Source organism: Lemur catta, chromosome 15, assembly GCF_020740605.2.
Source record: "Lemur catta isolate mLemCat1 chromosome 15, mLemCat1.pri, whole genome shotgun sequence".
Taxonomy (NCBI): domain Eukaryota; kingdom Metazoa; phylum Chordata; class Mammalia; order Primates; family Lemuridae; genus Lemur; species Lemur catta.
In genome coordinates this window covers 51,696,045-51,718,364 of record NC_059142.1, presented here as the reverse complement: position 1 = coordinate 51,718,364, position 22,320 = coordinate 51,696,045, and the positions used below count along the sequence as shown (strand labels likewise).

The 22,320-nt window shown below is 53.6% G+C and overlaps 1 protein-coding gene across 2 annotated transcripts; it reads right to left on the bottom strand.

Annotated features, from left to right (window-relative positions):
- Positions 1–530: 530 nt before the first annotated feature.
- RAB37 (RAB37, member RAS oncogene family) lies at positions 531–8,903 on the bottom strand. 2 transcript variants are annotated; one of them, XM_045569855.1, is made up of 9 exons: positions 8,760–8,903; positions 5,971–6,081; positions 4,888–4,929; positions 4,358–4,424; positions 4,220–4,272; positions 3,201–3,266; positions 2,575–2,631; positions 2,424–2,500; positions 531–2,194 (listed from the first exon to the last, which is right to left on the bottom strand). In XM_045569855.1, exons 1-9 carry the CDS (start codon positions 8,850–8,852, stop codon positions 2,089–2,091), a joined length of 672 nt encoding a protein of 223 aa, XP_045425811.1. In that variant the 5' UTR covers positions 8,853–8,903; the 3' UTR covers positions 531–2,088. The 2 variants fall into 2 exon arrangements, with proteins under 2 accessions (XP_045425811.1, XP_045425812.1); XM_045569856.1 differs by lacking the exon at positions 5,971–6,081 and having other exon boundaries at positions 8,760–8,898.
- Positions 8,904–22,320: the final 13,417 nt, after the last annotated feature.

Here is a 22,320-nt window from a genome sequence, read left to right as displayed (position 1 = left end):
GACTGTTGCCGGGGCAACCGCTCCCGCTCCCGGGGCAGCGAAGGCCCAGCGGTCTTGAGAGTAAGACAGAGGTCGTCCTCCTCCAGCCCAACAGTTTGAATAAGGGTATTTTCCTGTTTATGCAGTCACGTTGCGCTGTGCCAGGACTCAGCGCAATATAAGTATTCTTTGCTGAATACTTGTAGGAGTATTCAGCAAAGAGTCTGAGATCTCGCAGCCCCCTGAAGGCGGACCACCCAGGGCAATGCCTGGGCAGCCTCGGCTAGAGAGGTGGGCAGGGAGAGGCAGGTGATCAACCTCTGGGGACACTCTACAGGGAAAGGAGCCTGGCTTTTCTCAACAAAGAAAGAAAAATGATTAGGACTGTAAGATAAGCCTTCTAGCTCCCTCTTGCCAGATGAGGCTGGGAGGCAGTTGGTTAAGGGTGAGGTGATCATTTGAGGACTTTGAAGGATGGATCAAATGATTCTGGCAGTGACCGTCCCTCGCCATGCAATAGCAGTCACCTCAAAGAAACAATGGACAGGGTGTACTTTCCAAAATACTGCAATTTAATTCTGAAAAACACAAACGCTAGAGGCCCATAGCTGTCTACATGATTGGATCTCCTGCAACCTGCCTTGGGCCCCAGAAGAGACTTGGCAAGGTCAGGCTCCTCCCTGCTCTGCATGGGAGAGGCCGTGGAGAGCTTTCTTATCGGGCCCAAGTTGGAGCTGCTGACTCTGCTCAGAGAGCAAGATTTCTGCCTTAGGAGCAAAAATGCAGTAGCCTCAAAAGTGTGCAATGCATACTTCTTTCTCACCCTTCTCCCCCACCCCCGACTTGCAGAGCTGGAGTAAAGGTGCACGGAGGTCATGACCTGCATGTCTTCTCTCCACTTCCAATGGCTGGAGTCAGGGCTCTGGGAGACATGTGACCAAGGAGTCCACATGAACTCCCTGCTACCCCTCTCCCCACCCCAGAATTACCCACATTGCATTGGTTTACGCAGAAATGGATGGCCTCCCAGCCCCTAACCTGACCCAGTAGGAGGGGAGATAAAGTAGTCTTGGCCCTGGTGTCTGTCTGAAAAGTTAAGGGGCATGGGTGGTCAGGGAGGAGGCGGAGCTTAAGGGGATACATGTGGGGTGAGGCTTGCTCAGGTCTGCCTCCCAACTGCTCCAGGAGCCAGGGGTTTCTCTTCATCTGGCTCTTGACCCAGTAGAGCTAAGCGCTACAGCTGCTTGAAGAAGTTGCCTGTGGGGCTGTGCACCTGCCAAAGGATTGGGACTAGAAGAAAGATCCTTTTCTACTTCTGATCCGAGGTGTCTAGCGGCACAGGAAGAAAGGTAGCTAAGACAGGGGTTCAGAGGAGAGGGGCTCCCCTGGGATCTGAGGTCCAGAGGACAGGAACCTGGTGCCCCAATGTGCTTGTGTGTGGAGGAGGAGGGGCACACCCCAGTAGGTAGGGGTGTCAGTAAGGCCAGAGGTAGCCAGCCAGACAGACCGAGGTCTCTGCTACTCCACTCTCCTCCCAATCTCCACATCTCTCATCTTCCCTGGGGCTTCTGTCTAGCTCCCAGGCAAGAGCCCACCTTACTGGGGAAGATAAGCTCCCGGAGGGCAGGAGGGAGTGAAGGCTCAGGCCTGCTCACACTCTCTCCAGGTGAAGAGAGGGTGCTGATGGGGACACTACATGCCCTTGTACCCCTGAAGTGCATCCATGTCCCCTGGTGCCCAGCTGGGGCAATCCCACCCTTGTCAGGACTAGGAGGGAGGCCCAGCCCCCTAAGTCCTAGTCCCAAATCCTAGAAGGCAACCTAGCAGGGCCACCAGGTCCCTACCTTGGTTTTCTGGGCACCCTGGTACCTTTTTTTTCTTGGTATTAAATGATATAGCATCAAAATAAACATATTTTACCCCCTTTTGGGATGCAAGGAAGCTACAGGAACTAGGGTGGGAGCTGGAGTATGCTCCCCTCGGGAAGGGGCTGTGTACTGGGTCTCCCGACTTTCTCCCCATTGGCTCTGCCACCCCCAATAAGCCAGGTCTGGGGGAGACAGCTGCATCCCCATTGGCCTCTGGAGCTTCTTCTCTGTCCCTTGGGCTTCACACGAAGGAGCAGCAGCTGGGACGCTTCTTCTGGGACTCCACATAGTCTCGGAGCTGGAAGCTGGGCTCATCCGCCTGCCGCCCCGCCCGGTATTTCAGCTCCCTCGAAGAGGAAGAGGCAATGGGCTGGGCTGGGCTGGGAGTGAGGCGCAAAGCAGCCCTCTGCCCACTCCCCCCATCCCACTCCCACCCCCATTCCCATGGCCTGGGGCAAAGGGATCTGCGCATGCAAGATGTAGGTGGGCCCAGGCCCGGGCCAGGGGCCAGGCCCCACTGGATTCCCGGATGTCACTCCCTGCCCCGCAGGGTTCCCTTCCCTGCTCAGCTCTCACTTGGCAATGGCCAGAAAAGCTAACTCCACGTTCATGCCCGTCTTAGCGCTGGTCTCCATGAAGGGAACGCCGTACTCCTGGGGAGAGAGTGTCCTCAGGGCCAGCCTCTGGCTGCCCCACCTCTCACCCTGCCCCACGGGCAGTCACTTACCCTGGCCAGTGTTTCTCCATCCTCCGAACTGATCACCCTTTCACTGCTCACATCCGCCTGTCGAGGCCATATGGGTTATTCTGGGGAAGGAAACCTTGACCCCAGCTGGCCCGTCCTTTGCCCCAGGAGCAGGCCCTGCCTGCCCTCTGCTGGTAGCCTGAGGGACTGCGGGCCCAGAGCCAGGGTTTCTGCCTAGTCCTGGGATCTCACCCCTGGCTCTGGGAAGTGGGTAACTCTCCATGGCAAAGGCTGTGGTGATCCAGCCCCAGAGGGGTGACAGCAGTTGGGACTAACCCTTTGCAGTCCTAGCCCCTGGCCCAGAACCCTGTTCACTATGCTCTAATGGGGGCCGAGAGCTGCGCAACCCTGGATCTCTCAGGCAGCAGCTTGGCCTTTCCCTGGAAGACGCCATTTGTCCAAAGCTGTAAGAGGGCAGATGGGGTGGGCAGAAGCTGCAGGGTATGTCTGCCCCCGAACTGGAGACTGGAGGATCCTCTGCAGGGTGGGCGTGGGGGAAGGATGTCCACATAACTGCTCTTGGGTGACTACGGGGCTGGGTGGTGCTGATGCTGCGGCCAAGGGAGAGGAGGTGCAGGGCTGGGCTGGCCCTGCATGGAGCCACTCACCTTGTTGCCTAGCAGCATGATCACCACGTCCCTCTGGGCACACTCATGGATCTCAGTGAGCCAGGCCTGCGGGAAAGGCGTGCTGAGCCAGGCTGAGGCTGAGGACTGGGCCACTCTTCTCCCTCTTGCTCTTTCTTCTTCTGGCCTGTTTGATTCTGCTCAGCTACTCACTACCCCTGAACGTGACACCCTGTGCATTCTCTCATCCGTGCCTTCGTCTGGCCTCTCCAGTCCTGGGTGGCCTTCCTTGATTGCCCAACTCTCATCAGCACAACCCCCCGTTTTATGGCAGATAAAGATGGCATGGAGAGTTTATGTCAAATTTCAGTCGGTGGTCACCAGTGATTTCCTGACGTGCCCTGTCAAGGACTCTAACACCACATCAGGGTTCAGCGATCAAAAATACAGCGATTGATTCATGATGTCTGCCGTGAGTATGGGGTTGGAAGTGGTAGTAAGAGTGCCATGGATTTGCCATCCTTTGTACAGCTATATGTCTTATTCCCCCAGCAAACTGTCCTTGAGTTCAGGGAGTACATGAAACCTATACAATGTTGTGCACAGAGTGGGTGCTTGAATTCATTCAATTATTGTATCTACTCTCTAATAGTTTTCTTGTGAGGATGCAGCCACTCACGATATGTCTGCCCAAATTACTGTTTTGAAGCTGGTGCTGGATGAATGTGTAGACTTTTCTGGTTGGTCTCTGCCCTTGGTCTCCATGGGTAACTGTCCAGGGTGGAGCTGAGGCTGTTCTGAACACTTTGACATGAAACACACACATAAATCGCAGGGCTATGCGGGTGCCACAGGTCACAACAGCCTGCTTGGCCTCTGTGCCCCTGTGGCCATCAAATACTCAGCAGTGGATATGACTTCTGAGTCACAGCTAGGTGTTTTTAAGAAGGTGGCAGAATTGTATGCTCCTCCTCCTTCCCACAGAGCAGGAAGCAATCCCAGCTGGCACACGCCCTGCCTTGGCTGTGTGTGGGTAGGAGCCAGGGGAAGGGAGGACCTACCCTGATGTTGTCGAAGGAAGCTTTGTTGGTGATGTCGTAGAGCAGGAGCAAGGCTGGAGGGGGAGAGGGATCAGGGGACTTAGGCAGCAGCATGGATGCCACCAAGGGGCTGGGGTAGGGGTTGCATGAGGGACTTACCCTGGGCATCTCTGTAATAAGCATGGGTGACGCTGCGGAACCGCTCCTGCCCTGCGGTGTCCCAGATCTGAGAGGGGATGGAGAAATGGTTGGAAGGAGGCAGAGTGTGGGGACTGTGCAGGTGGAGGGGACCCACACTGTGCTATGAGATGCCTGTGCGAAGGTGGGGCTCTTTCTTTCTTTGGGTTCTCATGGGCTGCTGAGCACCTGATGACCTCCTGGACGGTGGTAATTACCAAGTTCTCAAGCTCATTCAGAGCCCAGGGGTTGAGGGTGTCCAACCTCCTAGAGCAGAGGCGGCCCAGGAAACTGCAGAGGAGATGGAGGGGGGCTGAGCTTGTCTCAAGGCATTTTGAGCTGCCTTTGATAGAAGAGAGGGTGCCTGGGAACTGCTTTTTCTGCAGACATCAAACAAACAAAAGCCATTTCCTCTCTCGAGGGCCCCACAGGAAATTACCCCAGGCCCAGGGCGGGGCTGCACGCCTCCTGTGGCTCGGGGCCCCGGCCTCTGTCTCACCCTCTGGTCTCACCTGCAGCTTCACCCTCATGCCATCCACGGTCACCACCTTGTTCTGAAAGAGAAAAAGGCAGAGTGGGGGAGGGCAGGAGAGGCTTGGCTTTTGAGCTCGGCAAACATCCCATGCAGTGCAGGTCCCTCTCCAGGCCTAGAGGGGGTGTAGCATGCCCCAGAGGCGTCTCCTGTCAGATCACCCCACCAGGGCATCAGGGACCCTGTCCGCACACACTTCCTCTGTGGGGTCATCTCTCCTGGGGACTGCATCTGCTCTTCTCACAGCGCAGCAGGGCAAGGAGAGCTGGAGAAGCTTCCTGGCTCTCTCCAGGGCTCAGCAGGCAGCACAGGGCCCAGCCCTTCCTGGCTTTGGCCTTCCTCTCCCAAGCTCAGCCCGGGCCTGTGACCACGCCCTTAGAGGTGAGGTGCCCACCAGCATGCTGGGGGCCGGAGGCCAGATCTGCAGGATCACCTTTCCTGTAGCTGCCCGCTCACTCTCTCACCAAAGAAGCTTCACCTCCACCCGCTCGAAGCTGCGTAGCCCCTCTGCTAGGGTTAGACTCCCTCTTTCCTGGACTCTTTGGGTGTACGGCGCTCAGCATCTCTGATGCGGACTTGTTAGATGGAGTCACTAAGGTGAGATGGAGCAACCCTGGTGAGCTGCCGTCTCTCCACGTGGCCAGCCCAGCTCGTAAACCCAGTGCAGTGCCGTGCCTCCTGGGAACTCTAGAAAGACTGATTGAGCTTTGAGGCCTTGCCAAAGAGGCCCAGCTCAGGATGCAGTGGGCAAGGGCTCTGAGGGCCAAGAAGCTCAGCTCATGCTGTGGAGGTGGCCGCCCTGCTTGGGGGCAGTCCCTCAGGATGGAGGAAAAGGAAGACTCAGTCTCATTTTTCACATCCTGCAGGTGGGCAAGGAGCCAGCTCTGCCCAGATTCCTTTAACCTGGCCACCTCTGTGGTCCCAGGGGGAGCGCCCCTGGTACCCTCCAGGCAGTGAGCCACAGGAGTCCTCAGCAGCCAGGGTGGGCGAGGAGAGGGCAGCCCCTGTGCCTGAGCCACTGCCCTGGCTCACTGCCTGAAGGAGGAGCCTGCAGCCACCTCACCCTGAAGTCAATGCCGACGGTGGCTATGAAGGTCCCGGACAGGAAGGCCCCGTCTTTGAATTGGATCAGGAAACAGGTTTTGCCGACGCCTGAGTCTCCCAGAAGCATCACCTAGGAGATGGGGCAGAGGCAGTTAATGGGGATGGGGGAGCTTCTGGGATTCCAGGGAGAGACACCTGGACAGAGGACCAGAGGAGGACAGAGGGTTGGGGAAGGATGCTGACTGCACCAGGGGCACTGCTTCTGGAAAGCCCGCCGTGGCCTTAACCCTGCCTTTGCTCTCCATGCTGCCGACTCGGCCTCCCAGGCTCTCCCTCTGTGCCCCCTGTCTGCATCCAATTTCCTGGAAGCCTTAGTTGAGACCTCACCATGAGTGAGTGAGTCCCCAGCTGTGCTTGGTGGCACCAGAGAACCAGCACATTTTTATGGTCTAGCCTCTGGCCACATTTGCCCACCATGCAAGGATTGGGTCCCTGTGTGTGTGTGTTCCACTCACGTACATGGGTGGGCTGGGCTATGCTGACCGGAAAGGGGAGCATTAATACCTTGGACAGGGATTCCCACCCAGGGGAGTCTCTCAGCATCTGCTGGGGGCGGGGCACTGTCATTTGTATATCTAGAATTACTATTGTTTGTTTAGTTTGGCATGTCAGAACATTTATTAGGAAGTTTCTAATGACATTTTATGTTTATAAAAGGGCTGCATGAATTAGGGAAGGTTGAAATTTATACTTTAGTGGGGAGATGTTTAGTCTGAAGTTCTTTCAGTAGAAACCCCCCAAATGGGACAAAGGACTGCAAATTGTCATCCCCAGGAGGCCACATGTGGAGGTGGGGTAGGGCCCTCCCCATCCTCTGGCTAGGGTCTGCTCATCTTCTCTAGGGATCATGTGGGAATGGCGGAGAAGAGCCCTTTGTCCAGCCATTCCCCAATTTTTGGGAACAAGGGTCTAGACCTATTGCTGGAATTTTCCCAACTGGTTGGTTAGACAGCTTAATGGGTTGAGCAGGGACTAGGTTTGAATTATTTTTGAGGTTCTTAACTTGACAATGGAGCCCAAAGGCTTTTCTGCTATGGACGTGGGGTACTGGGCTTCATTAACTTTGGTAGAGAGGCAGGGGGCTGAGCAGAAGGTGTTTGAAGGGTCCTGGTTTGTAAATGGCCTCCTGTGTGACTCTGGGACTACTCCTTAACCTTTCTGTGGCATGGTTTCCGCAGGAAGTAGAAGGGGCCAGGGATAATTTCTTGGAGGCCTTTCTAGAGTCTGTTAATGGCTAGGGCTAATAATGTTGCCATGAACCACCTAAGACTCAGGGAAGAGGGGCCCAGGGGTGGGTACTGCCTGCCTGTGGCCCCCATGGCCCCTAGTCTGGTCCAAGTAGCTCCCACCAGACTCCTCTCAGACTGTCCTAGGGGCCAACTCTCCTGTAGATGCTGCTTGGCCAAGGGACAGATGAAGGTGTGGGGGACAGGGAGCCCCCCCAAGGCTGCACTCCTCTCTGGCTCCTGGGTCCCAGCCCCAGAGGGGAAAGCAGGGAGGGAGAGCAGATGCCTGTGTACTTTACAGATCACAGCTGCCTTGAGCAAACATGCTGGGGCAATTCCACCAAACACAAACAAACAGCCCTGGCCAGCCTCACCGCCTCCTGGGCAAACAGCCCAGTTGGTTTGCAGGGCAACAAGGTCAGGCCATCCCCATAGGCCTGGGGGCTGGCCATCTGCAGCTCCCCCTCCCCTGATGGCACAGGGGACTATTTCCTGCCACAAGCCCACACAGGACGCTTATCTCAACGGCTCTGGGCGGCTGACTTGCAGAGTGGCTTCCCCTGAAACAGGGGTGGAGGCCAAGGATCCCAGCAAGAGTGACCCCTGGGGTGGGGGAGGAAACCAAGGCACAGAAAGAGGCCGTGCAGCAAGATCCAGGGCAGCCCTGGCCCCTCCACTCCGAGCCTAGGAGGAACAGTGCAAGCTCTGGGCCCCTCAGCATCTCTTTCAGAGTTTCTGGTACCTGTTCACTCCAAGGGCACAGATGGAGGGGAGACGGCCCAGTGTGCACTGCCGCCCCCACCTGCTTCCAGACAGGGCACTCCTGCAGAGGGAACAAGCCCCAGAGAGCCGCCTTACAGTTTTCCCAGGTGCAGGATGTTGTGACTAATCGCTGAGATCTTTCTCAGGTTCTAAAAATTCCCAGGTGGGCCTGCATGCCGGCTAGCAGCATCCTCCAGGAGGAAGGTGCGAGGCAGTGCTTGGAGCGGGTGGAGAGGGAAGGGGTAGGATTGGGGGCAGCTGGGGTACCTAAGGCCTTAAAACGATGTCAGATCTCAGCGTAGCACGGAAAAGGTCATTAACCCGGAGTTGCGCCGCCACCAGGGTCTTCCTCCCTGCGTCTCCGGGCAGCCCCATTTCCTAGCACCGTCCTAGCCTGTGCCCAGGGGGATTGTGCACTTAACCCTAACCATGAAGCATGGGGTGCCCGGGGACGCGTACTGGCCACAGCGGGGCAGAAGAAAGCTGAGTTGGGGTCCGCGGGGTGGGCGTCGCTCAGTCTTTCCGATCTTCCTTACCCCGCACCCGCTAAGCCATCCAGATCCCCAGAGGTTGGGACGGGCCCAGGGGCCATGTCCTCACTCTTCCTCCTTCCCTCCTCGGAGAGACCGGCTGCCTGGGGGAAGGGCTGAGTCCCACCCAGACGCAGACAGGAAGGGGCGCGAGCCGGGGTCTCACGGAAAGGGACGCGGGGCGGGGTGTCATTCAGAGCCGGCGTGGGTGTCCCCGGCGCTGGACCCACCTTGCCCGTGAGATCATAGCTCGGACAGCAGGGCGGGGAGCACAAGGGGGCCTCGCCATCCCGGGCGGCCGCGGCGCCAGGCGTGCCCGTCATGTCCCTGGACGAGAGGTGAGCGGAGCCGGCCAGCCGGCGAGGGAGAGCGCAGCAACCGCCCCGCCCCGGGCTCCACCCACTCCCTCCTCCCCGCCAGCGACCCGGGCCCGCACAGGCTCCTCCCTCCGTCCCGCCAACCCCTCGACGACACCGGCCCAGAGCGGGATGTCCCGCAGGGCGCGTAGAGCCGCAGGGTCCGCGCCGAGGGGAGGGCGCACTCGCTGGGCAATGCTGGCCCGGCTCCGCGCTCTTAGGGCATGGGCCGAGTCCAACCCCGGGACCGGCCCCGCAGGGTCGCCGGCCGCGGGCTCAGGTGCCTATGGGGGATGCGGGCCCGGGAGGCCCCGCCGGCCGCGGAAGGGTTCCCGCTGCCGCTGCTCAGTGTGGCCGGCAGGCGGCGCCCGAGCTCTGGGCAGCTGCAGGCAACAGGTGGCCCGGGCCCGAGCGGGGACGCCCCTGGGGCGCGGTGGTTAGAGACAAGGCGTGCATTCTGCGCACTTGGCGAGGCAGTTTCGTTTTTGCTAATGCACTCCAGCCCGAGCTCGTCTGAATATAGTTTTGTTTACCAACTGATACCGTGCGGCACGTTTGCACTGGGTTGTTTTCAGGGCCTCTGGCTGGTGTTGGGACTTTGACCCTTTAATTCATTTCTCCCTGACCTGCTGGGTTGCGCCCAGAATGTCCCACCATGGGAAAGCCTTCACAGGTGGGCTTCGCAGCACACACCTCCCAATAGAGGGCTCCTGAAGGGCGGGCCAGCCTTATTCACTTGTGTCCCTCACCCTGGCAGGGAGTAGGTACCCAGTGAATCCATGAAGCTGTGGATCATTTCAGCAGAGTTGCCAGGATACCCCAGGAACCCTGCAGCTCCTGGAGACAGAAGGTGGGGAGTGTGTCTGGGGTTGCTGGTAACAGTTCAGGGGCTCTGTGGCCTGGGCCAACCATTCAGTTACCCCCATCTCAACATTCCATACAAGCACCTCCAGGTTACAGAGGTACGGCGGTCTAGGGGTGCATTGCAAAGGGACTGTTTGAGGGGTGTGCAGGGAGAGGAGGGAAGGGGCACCTGCACTTCTAGGTGTGGGGGTGAGGGGCACGGGGCAGGTGTGGCCTTTGGGCTGCTCTAGGCCTTGTGCAGACTGACTTTGTTGTACACCAGCTTCCAGCCCTCCAGCCCTGGATTTTTTGGCATCAGCTGGAGCTGTTTTCTGGCAGCTGGGAGAAGAGCTAAGAGCAGGGACGGAGGTGACTTCCCATAGAGCAAGGAGATGGGGTCAACTCTTCTGGTGGGGGAGCACAGGGTGGGACTCAAATAGGGAGCCATAGACGGGAGAGTGGAAGCTGCACAGTACCCTGCAGATGCGTGTTGTTGGTTGCTATTTGGATGCCAGAGGCTCTTGCTGCAAATGACACCCCAGGCTGCTCCATGCCCTGGGCTCCCAGGCTCCAGAGGGCTAACACAGGATCCCTGCAGGGCTGAGAGTTTTCAGTGCAAGAGGGCAGTGGTAGAGGACAAACAAGAGAGGGGCAGTCACATTCCCCTTGCTTGCTTTCTGCTGTAAACCATGACGTTGTGGGTTAAGTTGTGTCCCTCGAAAGATATGTTGAAGTCCTAACCGCCAATCCTCAGAATGTTCCTTATTTAGAAATGACATTGCAGATATCATTAATTAAGATAAGGTTGTACTGGAGTAGGGTTGGTCCTTAACTCAGTATGGTGGTGTTATAAGAAGAAAAGAGAGACACACAGGGAGAGGACAGGCTGTGAAGACAGAGATTGGAGCGATGCATCTCCAAGCCGAGGAGTGCCGAGGATTGCAGGGGACTGCCTTTTGAGAGTGCATGGCCCTGCTGACACCTTGATTCCAGACTTCTGTCCTCTACTGTGGTTTATGTCATTGGCTCCACCAAGACCCTCTTTGAACGAGCAGAGAAACAAAAGCACTCCTGCTGCAGGCTGAGGGGGGAAGTCCATGACCATGGGCTTCCCTCTGGGCCACGCCTGCCTGGCCCGCTGGGTCTGCAGTGCGTGGGCAATGTCATACACGGAGTGTGCACACACTGTCCTCACGGCCACCGTAATGTCCTGCGGTGTGTTCAAGGGCAGCCTTGAGTGAGTCAGAAGCGAGTGGGGGGTCCATGATGATGGGAGTTGGGCCTGTGCAGAAGAGGGGCTCACTGTGGGATGGGGTCTTTCTGTGTGGTCTCCAGGAGAGGCTGCTCTGGAACACTGCACGCGGGAATCCAGGCCTCCTGGCATCCACTCTGATGTTACATGTGTGCCAAGGCAGCCCGGGCCTCTCCCCAGACACACACACCACAGACACTCACCCCCACATCATGCCACAAACACACACACACTTCACATCACACCACAGACACACACGCCTCACACTGTACACACGCACCTCAAATCACACCACAAACACAAACACACACTCTGCACCCACCACACACACCTCACACCGTACACACACACCTCAAATCACACCACAAACACAAACACACACACTCTACACACACCTCACATCATACCATAAACACACATACCTCACGCCACACCCCCCCCCACGTTATACAAACACTTCCTATCATACCACATACACTCACACACTTCACATTATGCCACAGACACACACCTCATGCTACAAATACACACATGCCTTATACCACACGTACAATGTCTTACACAACCCCCAAACAGACACACCTCACTTCAGCCCTAACATACACGCACTTGTCACTATATCACAATTATAGACACAGTTCACATCCCTCCATCAACCCACACGTCACATCCCTGCACATGCCCCTCAAATTGACCCCACACCTCGCATCATCACCAAATGCACATATCGTCCCATAAATTACACCAATACCTCTCGTCACCCCTGAATCCGAAGTGCACACACAGCCCACATTGCCCCCAGAGAGATACCCCAACCCTCCTGACACAGGTCACACCCGCACAGCACACAGCCGTGCTGACAGAGGAGCACTGAATGTCACATGAAACCCTCGTGCTTGTTCGGAGGAGGGCCCTTACGTGCTGCCCAGATGTGGGGAGGCCTCCCTGCCACCCCAGTGGGTGGAAGGAAACCTCAGAGCTGGGCTGCAGCGGTGCAGGGTCGGGGGGTGGAGAGGAGACTAGGACAGAGGCTGGAGGGACGAGGCCTAAACTCATGTTCAGAAAATGCAGCACATGGGCCACCTGCCTCAGAGCCCCCAGGTACATGTCAGATCTCAGACTCTCGGTCCCCAGCCCAGCTGCACTGAGGCAGCATGTGTGCGAGTGGGCTCAGAATCCGCATTTCAGACAAGCTTCCCCCGGAGGCTTTTATGTGCACTGAACGAGCGTTTGAAAACTACTGGTCTAAACTGTGCGACACCTGACCAGCAGGTGAAGGATTTAGACGTTATTTGGAGAGCAATACCGAGACACTGAAGGTTGCAGGCAGGGGACGAGCAGAGCAAGGCTTTTGGAAGATGAATTTTGCAGCAGTGTTTAGGCAAGAGTGGAGAATTTGGGGGAAACAGAGGCAAGACGTAACAAGGGGAGCTGCACCAGGAAGGGAGGGGCCGGCTGGGCAGACTGCAGTGTGGACCCGCCAGCGCCGGCGCCCCAGTAAGCCCACCCGCAGCCGGATCTGTGCGCTGGTGATGGAGAATTTGGGGAAGACCTTGATTTGAGAGGTGTCCACACAGGACTCTGGCAGGCCCCACTTCCAGAGGGCAATGGGCCTGGTAGTTTCTGGGGTGAGGGCACACCCAGGCAGTCCCACACTCTCCCCTGGCTCCATCCCTCTCCTGCCACCCTGAGCCCCTTCTGCTCCAGTGCACATCGCAGAGGAGTTCAGGCCACAGCCAGGGCCAGCCACAGGGCACCGCCAACTGCCGGCTGTGTGTGGTGTTTCAAACCTCTGTGTGAACGACAGATCGGTAAGCGTCTTGCAGCCGAGTCTCTGGGTACTGACAGGTGCCAAGCAGGCAGCTGAGCGTCCGGAAGGCCCATCCCAAGGACGGCGGGAGAGCCCAGCCTGTCCTGTCTCAGGCCGTGTTGGGCTCTCAGTTTGACAACACACTTTCTTTTTTCTCACAGACTTGCCTCACTTTTCTTGCCAAGCGAGTGGCAAAATTTGCAGGTCCCAGCCCTGTGGTCTGTGCAATGTGAATCAGAGTTTGACACCCACACGCAGGTGGAAGGATGCGCGAGGAGCCGTGGTATGACCGTGAGGGCAGACTGGGCCTGGGCTGCGGCAGGTGATGCCTGACACCAGGACATCCGGGTTCACTTCCCGGCAGCCTGGTCCAAGACCTCAGGGATTTTCAGGGCAGCCTTAGCCCCCTGGGACTCAGCCCTGCCCCACCCGGCACTGCCTGGGAGCCCAGCTGGTCCCAGTCAGGGGAGAGGCCCTGGAACACACCCCAGCCAGGCTTTTACTTCTGATCACCTCCTAGACAGTCACCAGGAGCCATGTCCATCCTGGACGCTTCGCTCCTTGCTGTGACCCCATGGGCAAGCCCAATTTCTGGGTTCCTTCTCTCCTTTCCCACCAATGTGGCACTGCTGCGTCCCGGCCCCGAGTGTGATCTCACAGGCCCTGTGTGCTGAGTCCCAGGGGCTCGCAGACACCCATGCTGTTCAAGAAACGACATTTGCTCTTGCCCAGCTCTGGACGCCAGGATTCTGGGGACCCAACGGAGGGCCCCTCTCCTCCTGTCACAGCCTGAGAGAGGAACAAAGCCCTCCCCCGTGGTCTCCCCAACACTCAAGGGCAGTGGAGAGCAGCTCCAGGCTCAGTGAGAGTGGAGGGAGACGGGATGTGTGTAGAGCAGGGACTCCTTGGGCTGCACAGGAGCTGTGGGCAGGACAAGCTTGGGGACACTGTGCTTCCTGAACCTGAGCCATCCGCTGTGCTGGGCCCGGGGCTGGAAACAAACTTTCACCCTCAGCCTGCCAGCTCCCTAGGGAGGACCCATGTGACGACTGCGCTTAAAATGTTGTCATCCCTTTGTTCTTCCAGATTCTATTTGCCTTGGAGGGCTGACCCGAGCAATCTGTGTCAAGACATTGCTTTGGTTTCTAGCTTCCAGTTGTGTCTAGCCCATGGGGAGCCCCAGAAGGAGATGGGGGGCAGGAGAGTGAGGTGGGATGGGGATTTGCTCCCCTGGCTACCTCCCTGGGCACACACAGCTCCTGCCAGGGGGTGCACCCAGTAGCCCTCCCCTCTCCCTTTTAGGGTAGAGGTGGACGGAGCCCCTGCACTGCCCCAGGGCACTGTACCATCCTCCTACACCTTGGGGAATGGTCTCGCCAAACCTCCTTGAATGATCCGGTGTGAACGTCCACTGTTTCCTGCTGGCACCCTGACAGAGACATGCGGGCCCCGAGCTGGCAGTGCCCGCGGGTGCTTACTGTGAATCCGATGCCCACGGTGGCCGAGAAGGAGCCCGGGATGAACTTGCCCTGGTCGAACTGAACCAGCAGAGATGTCTTCCCCACGCCACTGTCGCCCACCAGGATGGTCTGCAAGGGAGCAGCAGAGAGAGGGGTGAGCCCCGCGGTGGGAGTGAGGCCTCCAAGATGTCCCTGTGGCTGCGGGAGTGGGCTTTTTCTAAGCACACGTGTGCACATGCACACAAACACATGTACACAGACACAGACATATACTCACAGACACAAACACACGGACACACAGACACACACGGACACACAGACACAGAGACAAATACACACATATACATACAAACACACCTACACTCAAAGACAGGCTTATAGACACACACACACACACACACACACACACAGATACACAAACACACCAAACTCTTGATTTTCTATTGAAGTTACTGAAAAGGCATGATGGCACAGAGGAAATCTTGTTCCAACCCAAATTAATGAATGTCTGAGGTGACCATGAGAATATGCCTCACAGACTTCCAACCACAGGGCATAAGTGACCAAGGGTCCCCACTGCTGTGCTCTGAAATCCATTGTTTATTTGACTAAATTAATTAATTAATTTTTTGAGACAGAGTCTCACTCTGTCGCCCTGGGTAAAGTGCAGTGGGGTCATCACAGCTCACTATAACCTTTAACTCCTGGGCTCAAGCGATCCTCCTGCCTTAGCCTCCCGAGTAGCTGGGACTACAGGTGCTTGCCATGACACCTGGCTAATTTTTCTATTTTTAGTAGAGACAGGGTCTTGGGGTCTTGCTCTTGCTCAGGCTGGTCTCGAACTCCTGACCTCAAGTGATCCTCCCACCTCAGCCTTCCAGAGTGCTGGGATCACAGGTGTGAGCGGCCATGACCAGCCTGGAAATCCATTACTGTGTCTGCACCGAGGCTGTGCTTCCCATGGGCAATTCCCAACCAAAGGCAGCATGTGGCAGGGACACTGAGACTGAGGCAGGCTGGGACACACAGGACTCCTCTAACAGTCTACTTTAGCTTGTGAACTCCCCCATAGCCTTGTGGAACTTTCCAGAGATCACATGGTGCTCTAGGACACTTCCACTCAATGTTCCTCTGTCCTTCACGTGGGGTCCGATCTGCATCATGGTCTGATGGCTTCCCTGGCCTCCCTGGCTCCTACCCCCTTTCTCTCATAGATATTGTCCCCTAATAAAATCTTTGCACGTTTAATTCCCTTTTGACACCTACTCCTTGGAAGAACAGGACTAGCATGATGTCCATGGATCTGCTGTATGGGAAAGTCCTCAAGAACCAGTCTACAGAATAAAACAAAATCAGGATGTCTGGCAGAGCATTCACACTTGGCCTTGGGATGAAGCATTGGAGAGGCCAGCATTTCAAAGAGAAGTAGATTTTTGGAAAGAGGGGAAGGCCACTTTCCTCTAGGAGGTCTGTACTGGGAGCAAGTAGGAGTGAGAATTAGCCTGGAAGTTCAGGTGAAATAGTTGAAAGAAAATCATAAACAACAAAGAAGAACTCTACATGTATCCAGAGGCTGGAACCTCAGTGAGTGAATGGATGGATGGATGGATGAGTGGTTAAACGGCTTAGTTTCAAAGTAGACAGCAGCCACTTTCCAAAGACAAGCATTCATGGTTGTTGGAGACACAAACTTCAGCTGGACTTGGAAAAACATAAGGCATAAAAAAAGAAACAAACCCAAAACATAAAAGCATAGAGATTGGCAGGTCCTTGGCCCCAGCTACTGTTCAGCTCTGACAGTGCCATTGAAGGGAATCGGTGTCAGAGCATGTTGAACATGAGGTTGTCCGTCATGTTGACTTTGGACATCCCCTGACTGTGGTTACCCCACCCCCACCTCCAGAACCAAATGCTATTCAGCTTTTATTTCCTCCTGGGCTAAAGAGCTCCATTTGTTTGTTATGTGCAGTGGCTTTGATAATTTACATCTCAAATCTAAGTTCCTCAGGCTTTAAGGAGTGCTTCCTAGAGAGAATATTCCAGGATGTGAGGGGTAGTTCAGCCGTGTTCACCTCTTTCATTTCCTAAAGGATGCGACAGATTTTTAACATTTTCCCTTTTATCCTTTCTCCTTCCAGGGGGAAGAGTTCCCATCCCTCTCTTCTCTCGTCATAGGAAACTGTCTTCTTGGGACCTTTGCTGGTTCAGCGGGGACTGGCCTAGGGGTGCACACAGGGGTCAGCATTTCAGACTCAGCTGCAGCCTGGCTCCAGGCAGGGGCAGGAGCATCAGGAATCTGTTGGCAATGACTCCCAGGGCTTTCTGTCTGGGCCGTGACGGAGAGCTCAGAGCTGATCGATTTACAAGTACTGTTTAATTATATCCCCCAAATCCACAACCTCTGTTAGACCTGTCCCTCCTCTGTCTGTGCCCCTCCCCATGAAGCAAGGGGTCCACACGGCTAAAGGCCCGTGTCCCACTATGGACTACACTTTGCTCCAAGCTCACTGTCAGTGTCACATCGCTAGGTCAGAGGCGTGGCCAAGGGGTGGCCGTGTGCAGGGCTGTGGACAGAGCTCGGATGTGAAGTCTGAGGTGCCCACATGCCATCTCCTGAGAGCCTTTGGCGTTGGGGTATGTGGGACGGGGGAGAAGAAGGGGAGCAGCTTGTGGGTGGTGATCTGGAGACAGGAAGCTGGCTGTCCCTAGGCTGCTATTAATACATTTTGGTGTGGAACTTCTGAGAATCCTACATTCTAACCTGGCTTCCAGGTTGGTAGGAAGATATTTTATCCAGGTGGGATGATCAGACACACTTGACTGATTTGATAGTTTTTCTTTTGGCTTGATTTAGAATGTTAAGATACTGCAGCGCACGATGTGTGGGCCTCCATTTGTACGCCAGCCCTGACCCCCAATGTCCAGATGGATCTGCCTAAAACCATTACCTTAGATATGCAGTGGAGCATCTCTCTCCACTCAACAACTGCTGCGATTTTTCCTGAAATTTCTCTAGGTTGGCTCCAGTTTCACTGCTTGGAGAAGTCAGAGGTCAACCTGGGGTCCATATTTTTCACTGTGCCTTCCCTTTTCATGTTTCCCTCGGCATTTACGAACACAGAAACCTCCGTGCCAAATTTGCCACCATGCAGACAAGTGTCTGCATTCTCTCCGGTCATTTTGTTTATGTCTGTATTTGTGCCTCATCCACTTCCAAAGGGACAGCAAAACCCACATGTACAAGTGGGCAGTTGAGAAAATGCACAAATGGAGGTGTGTGTGTGCTGGGGCTTAGCGGGGGCAAATCTCCCACCCCAGAGTGAGATGGGGTCGTTGCCGCACTTGAGCATGTGTTCAGTTCTAGATTTCCTGGCAGTCAAGACAAACCGGGAAGCCAGGGGGTGTGGTGCTTTTTGTCTGACTTTTTGCCTGAGTCCTTTGCATCCACGAGTGTTTCTCCTGGCACATGCCGCTAAGAGGAATCTGTTACATGGATTCTTCGGCAAGGGCCGCTGAATAACAAACCGGGCAATTGCACTTTTGCAGAAAATGCGAAGCTTTTTCTATAGCTGTTGTATCGACCCTGGATAAAAGCAGGGGCCTAACATTAAATCACGCTTCATGCAGGCCTCTCGGTGGGAGCCAGGCTAATGCTGTTTAAGTGCCCTGCTTTCCTGTGACGCCATCCTTCAGGGGCAGCATTTAGAAAACCTAGATGAATGGGGCAGTTACCATGGCTCCTAAAGTGGCTCTGAGTGACCTGCTTAACAAGACGGGAAATTCAGATGCCATAAAGAAAAAGATCGACGGATCTGCTGTGTGGAAATAATAATGCTTTGGTTGACAGAAGATTCCAGAAAGAAAGTCAAATAAGAAATGACACAGGAGAAATATTTGCAAGACATATGACAGACCAAAGATTAACATCCATCATAATATAAAGAGCTCCCAGAAGAAAACATCGATAGAAAAATGAATAAAGGATGTGAATAGGCATTTATTTTGGTGTGTGTGTATGTGGTTAGTTTTGTGTGTCAGCCTGGCTGGGCTAGAGTCCAGTTACTCAATTAAACACTAATCTAGATGTTGCCGTGAAGGTACTTTGTAGATATGGTTAACATCTACAGTCAGTGAAGTCTTCAGTAATCTGGGTGGGCCTCACCTGATTAATTGAAAGATTTTAAGAGCAACACTGAAGTTTCCCTGAGTAAACTGAAGAAGAAATTCTGCCTCAAGAGCGTAGCATCAGCTCCTGTCTCAGTTTCCAGCCTTCTGGTGGGCCCTACAGATTTTGGACTTCCTGGCCCACAGTTCTGTAAAGTTGCGTAAGGCAATTCCTTCCTACAAATTCCTCTGTCTCTTCTGTTATCTCTCAGGGAGAACCCTGACTGATACGATGTAATAATATAATGTATAATGGTTAGATAAAAGGTTGATAAGCTCAATGTTGGCTCAGCTTTGGGGAAGCAGGCATTCATACACACAGCATTGGTGGAAGTATACATTGGGACAACTTCTGGGAGAGCAACTGACAACATCTACCAAAGTTTTGAGTGCAAATTCCTTTGACTCAGCAATTCCATGGCTTTCCTTGCGAAAGTGCACTGAGTCTTGTGTGTGAGGATGCTCATGTAGTGTTTGCAAGAGAAGATAATTCAGCAATAGAGATTGGTTAACTTCCTGTGACCAAATAATTCCAAAGGATGCAAAAAAAAAAGGGGGGGGGGCTGGTTAACTGAATTTTAGAATCTCCACATAGTGCAGTACTGCGGAAATGATAAAAGAATGAGGTGTATCTATATGTACTGTTTGGGAAAAACTTTATTATTAAGTGAAAGAAGCCAGGGTGGAGTGACGTATTTGCTATGATGACCTGTGTGCACCTTACTTAGGTGTACATGCTGGCGTGGGATAGACTTTTCTCAGGGGGGCAATGGAGGCTAACAGGGTTGCCTTAGAGGTTCTAGGGTAGGTGGGCAACAGAGAGAAGACTTTTACTTTTTGTTATCTCTTTTTTTTTTAACATTTGCTTGCATTACGTTTTTAAATAAAGTAATAACTGGGAGTGTTACAGAGCTGGCATTATTGGCTATGTTTTCTTTCTTCTTTTTTTCATAAAAATAGACTTTACTTTTTAGAGCAGTTTTAGGTTCATATTGATATTGAGCAGAAGGTACAGGGATTTCCCATAGGCCCCCTGCCCACACACGTGCACACTCTCCAATGTTATCAAAAGCCCCCACTGCCAGGTTTTCTTTTTATATTTTTCCTGTATTAAAAAGCCCTAAGAGGCTGGGTGTGGTGGCTCATGCCTGTAATCCCAGCACTTTGGGAGGCTGACGGTGGATGATTACCTGGGGCCAGGAGTTCGAGACCAGGCTGGGTGACACAGTAAGACCCCATGTCTACAAAAAATAAAAAATAAAAAACAAGGCACAGTGGCATGTGCATGACTTTCCAGCTACTCGGGAGGCTGAAGCAGGAGGATCGCTTGAGCCAGGAGGTCAAGGCTGCAGTGAATGAGTTATGATCACACCACTGCACTCCAGCCTGGGCGGCACAGCAAGACCCTGTCTCAAAAAAAAAAATAGAAGCCCTAATAAGTGTATTAATTCATTTGATGAAGTAAATTTATACACGAGTGACCCTTATTTAACCTGGAGTAAATTGCTTTTCTGCAGAAGAACAACAGATTGGTAATGAATACATGTACACATATTTAATGGCATCTATCTCTGTGTGGTAGGACTGGAGGTGATTTAAAATGCATTCTTTGTGTTCCTCTGTATTTTGTTATTTTTCTATAATGAACACACATTACTTCTGTAATGGGAAAAAAGCCTGTGTGTGTGCTGGGGAGGCACGTCGTGCCAGGAGATTTTGGGAAAACTGGACAGGGATGCTGTGTTTACCTAACTGTTGCTGGACAAATGCTTGCTGTATTTTTCCAGAGAAATCTAGGTCATTAATTTGTGCTTAAAAAAAGATCCAACTTTCTGGGCAGAGGGAGCCTGAACTGCAGCTCTGCCACTTTGTTAATTTCAGCAAGTATCACACGCTGTAGATACCCAAGGAGCAGGTGGCAAAGATGACAGATGCTCTGTTGTGAAAATCGAAGTGCCCTTTTGTCTTCTCATCCTCGCAGAGGGCTAACCTACTGTGGGTCTAGTCCGTCTGAGCTCCTATAATAAAATACCATAGACAGGGTAATGTATAAACAACACAAATTTATTTCTCAGTTTTGGAGGGTGGGAAGTCCAAGACCAAGGCACTGGCAGATTCTGTGTCTGCCTAGGCCCTGTTCCTCACAGAGGACAACTTCTCTCTGTGTCCTCACATGTTGGAAGGGGCAAGGCAGCTCTCTGGGGCCTCTTTTATAAGGGCATTAATCCCACCACGAGGGCTCCACCCTCAATGACCCAATCACCTCCCAAAGGCCACCTCCTACTACTATCACATTGAGGATTAGGTTCAATGTACGAATTTTTGGGGGGACACAAGCATTCAGACAATACCACCCACTCTTCGGACACCCGTGTTTTTCTCAAAAATAAGCTTTGCCTCTGCCTGAATTCCCAGTAAGACCTTAGTTGAGACCCAGTTTCCCATTCCATAGATTGCAGAAAAGGGCCATTAGATCTGGAAAATGTTCCAGGTTGGTGGCATCAGTTACTTGCCTTGTTAAGTTTTCAGCTCATGATAAAACATTCTTTCTTTCACTTTTGGAGAACTTGTTTTAAAAACAACCTTGGGGTGGACACCCTGGTGACAACAGCTTCGGGATTCTGTTTTATTAACTCTTTGATGTCAGATTCCTTCTTCATCGTCGGCACTGAACCAGATCTGGGGGCAGCTGTTCTCGGCCCCCTGGCCACCCCCACCTCTGCGGGAGGCAGCCTGGCTTGCTCATACTAGCCAGACGTGGGTTTGAACCCTGGCTCTGCCCTTTACTAGCTATGTGACCTTGGACAAGTTACTTGCTCTCTGAGCCTCAATGTCTTCATCTGAACAATGGAAATAATGTCACCTTTCCTCTGGATTAGCAGTGAGGATTCAACGTGATAATTATGCAAAATATGGAGCATAGCACAAGTGGGTAGAAAAGATGTAGTGCAGTCGGGTCCAAGGGCAACTGAAGGGTTCAGAAATAGTTGCAGAGAACAGTTATGGTTTATAAGAACAGAGATTTGCTCTTAGGCGCTAGGCAGAGTCTCTCAGCAGAGCATACAGGGCCAGGGGCAGAATGATAATGCAACAAAAATAGTGTATTTGTTTATTCATTCTCTGTCAATATTTACTGAGCACCTACTGTGCGCCAAATGCAGATCTAGTCGCTGCTGGCACAGCCCGCGAGGACGTCTGTTCCAGAGTGGGAGAGACCCAACTAAGCCGGCCCTTTCCACACAGGAGCTCCTCTGCCCACGGAGAAGTTGGGTTCTGAGAAGATCATCTGCACTTTGCAAGCCCAAGTGACCAAGAGGAGTTTGGGGTTGCAGTTTCTGGCTGCACTTCTACCAAACAGAAGCGTGCGTTGGCCACCAAAACTGTACCAGACATGTGCTTTTTTTCTTCTTAGTGATGTCTGTTTTACGGGACATCATTTCCCAAAGTAGACAGTGGTGTGTGCAGTGAAAAATCTGTTGAGCATGGAGGGACATAAGCTTATACAATGCATCAGTGTCTCCATCTGATTTCTTAGGGTAAAAATGCATTTCTGTAGGATAAAGGATGAGTGAAGTATAAACCTTATCGTTAAAAATAATTATCTTAGGCTGGTGAGATTCAGGGGCAATTACGTCTTATTTTTTTAAACCTTATCTGTACTTCACAATTTGTTTTCCTAAAATGAACATGTGCTGCTCTTGTAACTTAGACAAACTTATCATTTTGAATCACAAGCTACAGATGGCTCCACAGGCCCAAAGTCTGCTGAGATCTGAATAGCATCAGAGGGAGGAGTGCAGGTGGGGACCGGGGAGAGGAGAGGTAGGGGGGGCCACTGTGCAGAGCTGTGAGGGACAGGTGGGAGGGAGGAGAGGCTCAAGGGAGCAGAAGCTACCGGGCTAATGC

What these genes read in the sequence shown, in the direction of transcription:
- RAB37 (XM_045569855.1), bottom strand. Translation starts at nt 8,852, where the DNA reads ATGACGGGCACGCCTGGCGCCGCGGCCGCCCGGGATGGCGAGGCCCCC. An exon ending in TTATTACAGAGATGCCCAGG is followed by an intron (nt 4,273 to 4,357) that starts GTAAGTCCCTCA and finishes CTCCCCCTCCAG; the next exon opens with CCTTGCTCCTGCTCTACGAC. An exon ending in CTTCCTTCGACAACATCAGG is followed by an intron (nt 3,267 to 4,219) that starts GTAGGTCCTCCC and finishes CCTTTCCCGCAG; the next exon opens with GCCTGGCTCACTGAGATCCA.